Source organism: Colius striatus, chromosome 6 (genome assembly GCF_028858725.1).
Source record: "Colius striatus isolate bColStr4 chromosome 6, bColStr4.1.hap1, whole genome shotgun sequence".
NCBI lineage: Eukaryota > Metazoa > Chordata > Aves > Coliiformes > Coliidae > Colius > Colius striatus.
Genome location: NC_084764.1, coordinates 26,678,303 through 26,690,700, shown reverse-complemented (window position 1 = coordinate 26,690,700; position 12,398 = coordinate 26,678,303). Strand labels below are relative to the sequence as shown.

The 12,398-nt window shown below is 38.5% G+C and overlaps 1 protein-coding gene across 12 annotated transcripts in view; it reads right to left on the bottom strand.

Annotated features, from left to right (window-relative positions):
- The window catches only part of NRXN3 (neurexin 3), a 1,013,224-nt gene that overhangs the window by 252,079 nt on the left and 748,747 nt on the right, over nucleotides 1-12,398 (bottom strand). For all 12 annotated transcript variants that reach the window (XM_061997781.1, XM_061997782.1, XM_061997788.1 and 9 more), the window contains one exon: nucleotides 4,836-5,017. In XM_061997781.1, the coding sequence (XP_061853765.1) occupies nucleotides 4,836-5,017 (182 nt within the window). The remainder of the gene's footprint in view (nucleotides 1-4,835; nucleotides 5,018-12,398) is intronic.

Sequence of the window (12,398 nt, the reverse complement as noted above, 5' to 3'; positions counted from 1 at the left end):
TACATATAAGCATCCACTGCGGAAGGCAGTTTTCTGTTACAGGTTTGGACTCGGTGCAGTGAATGAGTTGTCAGGAAAAAATTCAAATCACCTCATAAGGAGGAATTCGATGCTATAACAAGACTGTTTCCATGTGCCACAGTCTGTTCTCACAAACACATCATGCTTCATATACAACATTGATCTGGATGCTATGCCATCTATTTTCACAGGGCTGCCAGTTTATACTTGATCATAAACCAGGAGAGAAAATACTTTCAAAGGCTGTAAATTTTTTTGGTTGTATAAACCAGATGTCTTAGCCAATAAATTTCCACAATATCAGAAAGACTCATAACTAAGAAATTCATCTAAACAGAACAACTGGAAATTAAACAAGCAGATATGTAACTTGTTAATAAGGTATCTTTTTTTTTAATTTAAATTTTACAAATAGAAAGATATTATAATTAATAGTCCAGAACAAGATAAGATATTAAAAAAGCAGGCAAATTAATAAAAAGTTTCCTTAGCAGAGTATGAGCCACTTGTAAAATCTTTAAAGTAGTATCAGATCTTGGTAAGCCATAGCCTACAGTATGACTTCTGGATTAAATTTTAGTTTAATGATTCATATTAGGAAACAAGGATCACCAGGTGGCTTCTGTCCCCTGTTATCACAAACAGAACACCTAGGGAAGTGTGAGGAGGTCAAAATCCAGTAAAGAGCATTGAAAATAAAGTCTGTGACTAGAATATCTAGACAGGCCCTAGAAGAGGAGGCCTCTCCACTATCCATCCAGAAAAATCCCTGTCACTTTCATTATTATTAAACATAGTTGCTCCCAAAAAAGTCAAGTTGCTAAATATGCATGAAATATATTATGCGAACATTGGTCTTCCTTCTTTTAATACCTATTTTCTCTTTCTTCTACAATGTGCTTTATGGTTTCAGTATTTAGGGTTTTAAAACTTCATTATCATTTTGCCAGGCTCTTCTCAATGCTGTCCAATGATAGAACAAAGGGCAATAGACACAAGCTGGAACATAAGAGGTTCCAAAGAAACATAAGGAAAAATTTCAATGTGAGGGTGAGGGAGCACTGGCACAGGCTGCCCAGATGGGTTGTGGAGTTTTCTTCTCTGGAGACATTCAAAATCCACCTGGATGAGTTCCTGTGTGACCTACTCTAGGTGGTCCTGCTCTGGCAGGGGGATTGGACTAGGTAATCTTTCAAGGTCCCTTAAGATTCTGTGATTTTAATCTACTTTCACAACTCTGATCTCCAAAATTATTTCTTCCATATTTCTATTATAATGTGATCCACACAGTCTTGTTTCTCGCGACCCTTGAAAATGGCCTAATGGAAAGCCAAGGTTTTGAAGAAAGGAAGATGGACAGAATCTTTGAACATGATGACACAAAACGTGGAGTATTCAGTCAGTTATGAAAGACCTTGATCTTATGGATAGCTTATATTCATTTTGCTGAGGTCCTATGCAGTCTTGTATTTTAAGTGTCATTTCGAGATGGACCCTTCTTTTCAGATTTTGACTTTTTCCGAAATAAATCCCGCAAAAGTTCACTTCTGTGATTTTGAACCATAAAGCAGAGATAGTCTTACAGACATTCAAGAAGCCAATAACACGCTTGAAGTCTCTCTTTGACTTTTCTATTGTGTCTAACTACATTCTCTATTTGAAGTAAGACAGAGTCAGCAATATAGATCATGAGCAGTAATATCATTCCTCGAAGAGCATAGCAGCATGTATTTGCTCCTCATTAATGACAGCAATTCCTCTTAATAAATTGTGACCACAAAAGAATAAGCAAAATTAAAGCTGAACGAGTTCTATATTTGGTGCTAATGAACATCTTCAGGGAAAAAAAATAGTCAAACTAAGAGGAAACAGTCAAAAGAACTTTTAGCATTAATATCAACCACAATTAAGACTTTGATTAAGATTCTGGAATAATCTGAAACTAGAATCATGCCATTCAGATTAGCTGGAACAAAATATATTGGGAGGAAGCAGAGAAACTTTTATTTCCTTTCTAAAACTGACTGGAGAGTAATTAACTTTTTTAAAAAAAGAAATAAATGTTTGCACCTGTAATGGGTCTGTGTGGAGATGCTTTTTACGTGGTAACAGGGAGAGGGGGCTGTAGTGCTGGTCCCAGTAAGCAGTTCTCAAAACAGCACCCATCTTTGAGTTGGATCCACCTCCAGCACGGCCAGGCCAATCTGGCACCTCTGCCATCACTATTTAATAAGGGAAATCTGCAGCAGAAGAGGAAGTGGATGGAGTGGTACAAGACGGAGGCGACCATGCAGACCCCACAGTCAGTGAGGGAGGGAGGGAGGAGGAGCGCTGGACCTCCCCACAACCCAGCTGTCCTGCTGCACCCATGGAGGGTACTGGCAGGACTGACAGTAGCCCACAGCTCCAGGAGGACCCCCCCATGCAAGGAAAGGCAACTGAGAATAATGAAGGCTCTATACCAGAGGGGACAACTGCTGAGGACCCCATGCCAGACGGTGATTATTGTGGACTCAGTGCCACAGGAGGCGGAGAAGAGCTGCAGTCCTCAGGATGAACACACATGACAGCGGCCTGTGAAGAACTGCCTGGCATGTGAGGACCCTGTGCTAGAGCACAAAGAACTGGTGAAGCTTAGTCCTCCTGCCCTGAGACAAGACAAGTGGCATGAGCCATCGGGTCAGGACTGACTGAAACTCCCATTCCCTGCTCCCTGTTCCACTCAGCAGGGGAGAAGGTAAAGACACCGAGATAAGGTGCCTGAGCCTGGGAATAGGAGAGCAATAGGGGTTGAGGATTTTAAAGGATTAATCATATCCTTCATTGTTGCTTTTGATTGGATATGTTTTCTGTTTGGTATGTTTTTGATTGGTGGCAGATTAATTTTCTTCCCTGAGTAGTCCTGTCTGTTTTGCCCAGGGACTGCAGGCAGCAAGTGAGGCCTCCCTGTCCTTAGGGATTTCCTCAGTATTTTTCCCCATCCTATTGGTAGGAGAAGGAATGAGTGGCTGCCCATGGTTCTTTGTTCCTGCTTAGGCCAAAACCATAACAATCCTTTTCTTTTTTCCCAGCTGGGCCAAAACCACGACATCACCTCAGGTTCGATTTCTTTGATTTGTTTCAGTTTACCCAGCAAAATTAGTTATAACACTAAAAAAGGATCATTTTTTAAAAAGTACTCTTAAAAATTAGTCCAAAGGAAGAGTTGATAACTAAGACTAAGTTATAGAGAAAAACTACATGCCTTCATCATTAATACTGAAAATATTAATTGTCTAAGTTCTGCTCTTAATGTAGGATTAAAATTTTCTTTTTAGCATCTGTGATGATTTCTCCTCTTCCTTCAACCTGACTCCCACCGAGAAGCGCCTTCCATTTTTTCTGTAACAACCCATTAGGCAGCCAAGAGCAACAAGATCCCATCTTAGACTTCTTTTTCTAAGACTTAACAAATTCATATCTCTGCACCTCTCCTCACATCTCAGGAATACCGTTCTCCAGTTGATTGCATTTCACACGTTTTATTATATTGTCTGAAGAACATACATTCTCTAGCTCAAACGTATCCAACACTTTTGCTTAATGTGAGTTACAGAATTTAAACCCATTTGGCTTAGCATTGTTCACATTTACAAAGTCTTCTAGGATTCATTTTGTGTTAAGAGAGAAAGAAAAAAAGGTTTTCTAAACACAAAAAAAAAAATACCAGGATTAGATCTCACTTTCATTCTACCACAAAACACAAAATAAATATTTGGATATATCACAAAAAGAGAGAAACTAGAATGGATAACAGTGTAATATCTCAAGGCTATATTCTAGTTCATTCAAACAAGTATGAATTTTACAATAAAATTCAAAATAATATCACCTATAATGCTGGCAGTGAGTACAAGCCACGACTCCTGCAACATACTCAGTGCTTCAGCATAGTTCCGAATATGGCAAAGTTCAACAGCAGATTAAGACCCTCAGTCATTCATATTTGCTCTGTAACAATTCTCCAACTCATTCAAAATCTGCAAATGGCTCATTCCTTTTCCAATATGAATACATAAAACATTAGAAATAACCTGAGCACTAAGTAACATGACCAGCTTTTACCTCTAGTAAACTTTTTGACTACTTTGCTTGTAAAGAAAATAAAGCAGACAACTTCACCTCTTCCAAAGCATCACAGACCCGGAAAGTTTCCAGTTCCAGTGCTCTCACTCTCTCAAACAGTTTGACTCTCCCTAAAACCACCTTCAATCAAGTTTCTCGACAATATTTGCTATCACAAAAAAGGCTTCTTTCTTCTTGCAAAGCCATGTTGTGCTAACATCAAATTCTTATTCCTTTGAACTATCCCACTAACGTGAGCATCAGTTTTATCAGCCTGAAGATCTGTTCAGTTCTCACTCCCTATTGCTCCATCCCATTCTTTGCCTTCTGAGAATAATACTACTCTCCACCGTGAATTCAACTGTATTCAGAACTGTGCATATGCCACAGTAAATTAGAGCATCTCAAAATATTTTTACATTGTTTTAATAAATCCTACTGCTATTGAATCTCATAAGGCTTTTTTTTGCTTTGTTTTTCCTCCACCCCCACTTTCTTCTGGCATGAAGACTTAGTTCCCTGTGCATTCTATTCAGTAATTCTACAAACTCTGAAGAACTACTTAAGGCAGGTTAACTTGATGAGTGCTGAAGATAACAAAAGCCCAGAGTACGACACATGCTATTTCAGAGGAACAGTTATTTCTTCAAATGCATATCCAGTTAACAGAAACCCAGGTCTGGCATAGACATGGGCCTATCTATACTCACTATGTGCAGCTGCAGAAAATCACCAAGCCCAGGGGCACTGTCAATCCGTACAAGAATGCCATCCTTCACTGTTGTGCTGAAGCCCACAGCGAGACGGTCTGTCCTTGTGCTCGGTCTGTCATTAGCTGGCCAAGTGTACAGGATGAGACCTCCACTCTTCCCAAATATATACGTGGCACCAGCTATAAAATACAAAGCCAAAGAAAAAAAAGGTATTAGTTACTCGTTTCAGTTATATATTTGTCAACTGGTAAGAACACTCTGACCTGTGAGAGGAAGAATATATGAAAATGTATGCTTTCATTAGTTAAAGGACTGAAATTGAAGCCTCCTGCCAGCCAGCCTATTGACAGCACAAAGACAAAGCTCCAGGAAAACTGAGTGACTGGAAATACACATTTTCAGACTCAATCACATGACAGAAGAGGACAACAAGTACTAAAATCCTTCTATTTCATGATGAATTACATTGTGAACTACCTTTGATATTGGAGTTGATTCCATACATGAAATGATAATTTAGACTGCCCTCCCCAGGTTTTCATGCATATCCTTCTAAAAGTTTAAGTTTTCTTTCATAGAGCAATGGTCCTGGAATGGTAGACACTATTTCTGATGGAAGGAGATATGAAGGTGAAACAACTTTTTATCAGACAAAACATATGTGTTCCTTCACCATTAGCCTTGCACCATTAGACTCCATAACAAACAATATAATTTTCCCCTTATGGAAAGTTCATCCTTCAGATGGTCACAGACTCAAGGCTCGCTTCCAGAGAGTAATCAAAATGTGTATATATGTTATTCAGAACAGTCTAATCTTCCTACACATATCACAGCAGGGAAGCTACAAACAAACAAGTAAGCTTCCTCTTAAGGTATCAAACACTCAAGAAATGTCTTCTGTATACAACCTGATAAAGAACATTTTATTAGTTCCTATATAAAAACAAGCAGCATTTAAGATAAAGATAAGTGAAGAGTCTATCAAGAATGAATTATTTCATTAGTGCTAATATCCCAGACAATACCAGATAGGAGACTGCTGTTTGGGGGAAAAAAATCCACCTGTCTCAGGAACATGGAATTCAATATTATATGGGGATTCAAAGGGAATATTTGGCAGTTCTCCTTGAGGCTGGACTTGTCTTCTACTGAAGACTGACATCGTGGGAGGCTTTTCTTCTCTCAACACTTCCCAAGGCTTTTGGATATCTAGTCCACATATTTCCAGCAACATTTGTCTTCACAGCAAGCCTGGGAATTTGTTCTTTGACCTTATTTTTAAGGACACCACCAAAGCTTTGCAAAGCTGAACACTGTCCTCCCACATTCACAAGGGCCATCTGAGCTGAGCAAGACAGACTTGCAAGTGAGAAATTATTGTCATAGATGAGGAAGCTGAGAAGCAAAATTGTTTAGAATTCACATTTCAGCTTGCACTCAACACTCAGAGTAAGGAGCAGGATTTTATAACCAAGCAGCTACAAAGCGCTGAGCTTCTTGGAAAATATGGCTAAAATTGCTGTCCTGAAACCAAATCTACAGGCAGGCCAGGAAAAACTCTTCTCAATGCTTCAGTCACCTATCAGTCCTCATTATCTAAGCACTGTTACAACAGGTCATAAGCTACAGAATAGCAAGTGAAAATAATCAGCTCCCATTACTGCATCAAGGATGAAATATCTGTAGAAAGGACATGCAATCACCAGGTACATTTTCTAATGTGAGGTAAACTAAAACTGATGATTTATACTTTTTTCTTCATATACAAACCAACAACACATATCAAGCAACACTGAAGAGAATAAATGTAACAGAAATACAGAAACAGGTGAGATCTTACATGGATACATTCTACACTTGCCTACAAAGCTGCAGCTCCACTAAAGCTCTTGATGATCTGAATTCTAAATAAATACTACACATTAATAGAAATAATTTATACACTTCCCCTTTGCTTCAGAGGCTTTCTCTTAGACATCTCAGCACACATTACCAAAACAGACATCAGGAAACTCAGGCACATAGAAAGAAAATTATTTGTGAACAGCTGACAATGACAGAGTAAAAATCAATCCCTGTTTCCTTCCATCCAGGTATGTATGTATCCATCAGAACACGCCCTCAGTAAATTCAAACAAACAAACATGGCTGAAAACAAGGTTAGTAGAAATTTCACTCATGCTCTGAATTAACAAAAGAGCACTTTTGGCATTCTGGAACCGTGCACATACATCATTTCAGTTTCAGAAAGATTAGTTTTACAGATTGAAGTCTTATCTCCTCATTCAGCTTTGATCTCAAGATGGAAGACGCGCAACTAGAGCAAAATATGTAGAAAGGGGTTTTGGTTTTTTGTTTACATGCATCCCAAACTGTATCTGTAACCTCCCGGTGAGAGAGATAATTGGAGATGATTGTGAGGTGAACTATCTATATCTTCCTGTACTTCACAGGTGTATCAATAGCCCACTATAAACTGTTACAAATATCCACTCTCAGATAATCAGCTTGTTCTAGAAGTTGTGTATACTTGCATTACAGACTAAAGCAAGGCATAGCAGTGTGTTAAGCAAAGCAATATGAGCTCCCTCATTGTTGGTGGCTTCATAGATTAAAATTCACGTGCCAAAATTATTCTCACTTGGATTAGAAGTTCTCCTCCTTTTCTTTGTACTGGTTATCAGTCCTTCAGCAGTAAAAGGCAAACTTGGAAGAGAGTTCTTCACTATTTATGAAGACAGATGATTTCTTTGCCTCTCTAAGAGCCATTTTGCTGCAGGTAGAGCATGTCAATGCTCCTATGAACACCAATTAGAACCAATTATGTCTTCATAGGCCTGTCATGAGACTTAACTGCTTAATGGAGCTCATTTTCTCCTCATGGAAAAGAGGTTTTGCTTCTAATCCTAACTTGAAGCTATTCAGTACTTTGGGTTTGCGCACAAAGATCATTCAAATGCAACAAGCAGACCAGTACTGCCCAAATTAACTATTAATAGAAGCCCTTATTTCATTATTGTCCAAGTCAGAATTATCTGTACAATGACGAACAGGTCACTTGCTTTACTGTGCATAGCTGAATACACAAGTTAGTTGTGTACATCCTTCGCTATCTTTTTGAGGGTATACAGGATACCCATTGCCTTGTTTGGAAAGAAATGGCATATTAGCATTGTAACTACCAATTTTTTTCTCCCCCAAATTATGAACAAAATACTTATTCCGGTCTGACAACACAAGGTGCAAACATCAAGTCAAAGTGGAAGAGGAAGGATAACAAGAATTACTACAATTTTACTATCTCGTTACAAAAATCCCCCAAATGCAATAGAAATACACTTGACTTAAATACTTTTATTTGAATGCCGCAACCATAAGCTTGTGGAGTTTGAAACTCCGAGAGAATTGAACAAGACAAACAGTAGAAATACAACTTTGGACCCCAGGAAAGGAGATTTCAGCTTCACCAGAACTTGACAAGCCCGGACAACTCTTTTTGGTTGGCCTTGCTTTAAGTTAGTATGAGTGAGATAGCTGGACTAGTTTACCTTCAGTAGTTCCTTCTAATCTTAAATTGAAACTATCCTGTCTGCGGTTTTGGAGAGCACTGTAGACTAATTAAGTGAAAATTCAGTTTTGAAAAAAAAAGTTGACGAAATGAAAATCTATTCCATTTAAGATCTCATTGCAACTAAGCCTTGTTATAGACCTCTTTATTACACATGTGCATTTGTTTTTCCAAGACACTTTCTATTCAAGACAGACAATGGATAACACACTATTAATCAGCAGCCACTTGATATGTAGGTTTTTTTCCTTCATTGTTCAAGGTTTAGTTATGTACCTCCTATAATAGATACATCACCAAGTGTGCTCTGAAAATAGGAAAGTCTGAGGGACTGATTAATTCCATTGTTTTTATTGTTACATTTCACCACTTCAATTATATAACACTAACTTCAAAACTATATAACATTTACTTCAGTCTATACTGTACAAAAAAAAAAAAAAAAGGAAAAAAAAATCAAAGATATGAGCACACAAAATTCTTCCCTCAGTCAGTTGTGAAAAATCCCATTTCTCTGCCTTGGGACAGATTTACTGTACCCACATGTGATATCAAGTGAGAACAGAATATGTTCAGCTACTCTACTGGGATGCTGCGTGCAGAATTTGGTCAGCATTCAGAGCTCAGAGAAGTGAAGAAATATATGGCGAGGGAACGCTCCCTACAGATTTAGGCTATTAGGATGGCATTACATATTTACCATACACAAAGTTTACAAAATCATAAAGTTTCAGTTTTGCAGAGTGGCAGTTGACTTCTAGAAATTACATAACTTGTAACTATAACTTGAAACATTGGTGTTTAGAGATTTAAACATCAGAGAGATGGATATGTTGCAATACACAACAATGCTGTTACTTTAAATAAGTCTGCATATCTAGCTTATGCACACTTATTTCTTAGCGACATTTTATGAACAGAGCTGTTAGATTATTTCATTTCAGTCAAAACAAAATAGTTTGAGTCAAACACTCCTCATGGAAAATTCCTAACAGAAAAGTTATAAGTAATGTTATAAGCCACAGCAAATAAAGCCTCCCAGTGAGTTATCCTAAGAAATATTTAGTTGAAGCTGGCACTATCACCTATAATTTTAAATCAGTTCTCACTGTTTCCTCATAATCGCCCAAACACTCTGAAAACCTATTTTAAGGAAGGGTATCCTTCCGTCAACATAGTACAATTGCAGCAGCTGTGTCCTGCCTAAAACTAATCCTGTAAAGTAGCAGAAAAAAACAAATTGTCACATCTGCACAAGATATAACTTCTTTTGTTCCTTCAGGATCCTGTGATTCTCCCCACATTAAGTATTCTATTGCATATTCATTATTTGCATCTAGTAAGCCACCAACAGCCTGTTTTGCCTCAGCTACAGCACAGCACACACTAGTTTCCCTGTGGCCAGGAAAACACATTTGGCAGGTATTATACCATGGTTATATCTTGAAGAGCTAACCGCAGCAGTCGTGCACTGAGACATAAGTACAAGTTTAACATATTACAAATGCTACAGTTTAGACTTTTACAAGTTAAAAGTGCCTTTGAGATGAAAATTCTGAGGAATCCAGGCCAATTTAAAAGTTTTGATAATTACCAGAGTTAACACCAAAATTCACAATTAGGGTGCTACACCCTTTCATGACAACACTGTCATGGGCAAAACAATCTCAACCGAGTCAATATTAATCAGTCTTACTGACAATTGATATAAACTTTTAATTACTGGTTCAGGCACTGGGAAAAAAGACAACAAAATTAAAAAAATACTCAGGGGAACATTTTTTTTCCTTCCCCTCCCCAAGCTCAACCTCAGTTTAACAGCTCTCCTCCCGCTTCCTAGTCTTCCCTGCCTCTGGGCTGCATGAGACAACAGGCACTGAGGGATATCTTGGTCAGTGCACCATTTTTCCACCATTCCTTGATTTTTTTTCTTACTGTCTGAGCTCCAGCATGTGTTATCTGCAAACTGCAACCCCTCAGGGTTGCTCCTGCAGGGTCTCCCACACGTTCCAGTCCACTCAGGGGCATCCCTGCTGCTGTGTGGGTCCCTCTGCTGGTTCCACTCTGCTCTGGCACAGGTCACCCACAGCCCAATTCCTTTGGAATGTCCCTGCCCTGGGCTACAGTCTCCTCTGAGACACGTCTCATCTAACATATAGTGCCTCCTTTCAAAAGACTACGTCTCCAGCACATTCACAGTAATGTCCTCTTCCATGTGCCTCTATCTGAACTTTCTATCATGTCGCCTCCTATTTCCCCATCGATGTGCTCCCCTCACATGCCTCTTCCATTCATGCACCCCCCCATGAGCCTTTCCTTGTACATCCTGCCAGCAGTAGCTATTGTCCTTTCCTAAACATGTCCAAGCAGCATCGCCACGTGTTCTTCTGACAGGATGTTCCGGCACGTGGTGAGTTGTTTTCATACATGTCAGAGCTGTCAGTGACTGCAAAGTGCAGCTGACAGCCTTTTCCTCACACTAGGTGCTCTGCATCCCCCTGCCGCTCATGATCTAATTCAAGCAAATATCTTGATTATGGTGGTAATTCACCAAAGAAAAAGAAAGAAAAAGTTATCTACATTTGAGAACATCTTCCTACATAAAATAACATGCAAGTCAATGAATATGCCTTTCCTTCAATTATTACAGCCTTATTCTTTTCAACAGAATTCTTAAAGTGTGGATATTGTTTTACTTCTTAACATGTCTTGTAAAAGGGCTAGAAACTTATTGTTACATTCCTCAGGGGAGAAATGGAAGACACATAATTTTTCAAATCAAAGATTTGTAAGTATGCAAACATAAGAACCCTACTGCATTTTCCTTACACATTGTTTGTTTTTATTGGACTCCTTCTTCCTCCACTTTGTGCCTACTTTACAGACCTGCTATACTTTCTGCACAGTCCAGTAGTCCTTGAGGTATTTCATATGCAGATGTAAAGGTCTTACCATGTTTATTAATAATCATAACTTGCTCTCTAATAAAAAGCTATCAGTTCAGCTACAGAAAAAATCATGATGGTGGCATTTTGCACTTTGTTCTTGACAGGAAACTGAAATTTAGATTACTGTCAAGAAGCAATATTGTCAAAGGATGGAATCAGTAACACATATATGATGATAGGTTATGTATGTCAGCAAAGCAAGACAATTCAAATCAGGAAGGAAACCTTGATAGCATTTGCAATCACAAGCCCTTTAAAGGAGTAATTAGAGACCTTCAAACATGCAGACACTCAAAAATTCCAAAAAAATCTCAATAAAAACAAGTGGAAATTTTTACAAACTCACAGAAATGAGAAAAAGTAAGTAATGATGACCCTTATCTCATTGTACTTGGACTAGGCAGCTCATTTTCTATTTTCATCCCCAGAAAAGGCACTAGTAAAGTAATGCAAGTTAGAATGCTGGTATAAAACTAAGTGTGCAGAAACTCAGATGAATTTTGTGGCAGTAGGAAGCACTATTTCATGTAATGAAAAAACAGTTCCCAAAAACATGACATAGAGAGAGCTATTCTGCCCTAGAAAGTGGAGATGAATAAAACAACAAGGAAGAGCTAAGACCAATTTCTGTTCTAATAGAAAACTCTGATAAAACAGACTGGAGGTTTGGCCTGAAATCTGATTAATCTGATCAGTGTCACAAAAATTAAGGTCTCTCCCATATGTCCACAACTGAAGGTAAACTGCATATTTGACCACTTATTTTCCAGTCAGGGAAACAATAATGGCATAGCTCTTCAGGTCTTAACTCAGCCAGTGCAACATCTTATTTATTCTTGCTACACTCTTGAGGAAATACTAGCCATGCTTTGAACACCAGTTCTAAGAGGGAGTTAAAGCAAACAATATTGATTTCACAAACTAGAGAAGAGCACCAGAACTTTCTGGTGCCTCTGACAATTTATTACTCCCCAAAGTTTATCACATTGCAACATAGACAATAAAAGATCAGTTGATACCTGCACACTGTCAAAAGGATGT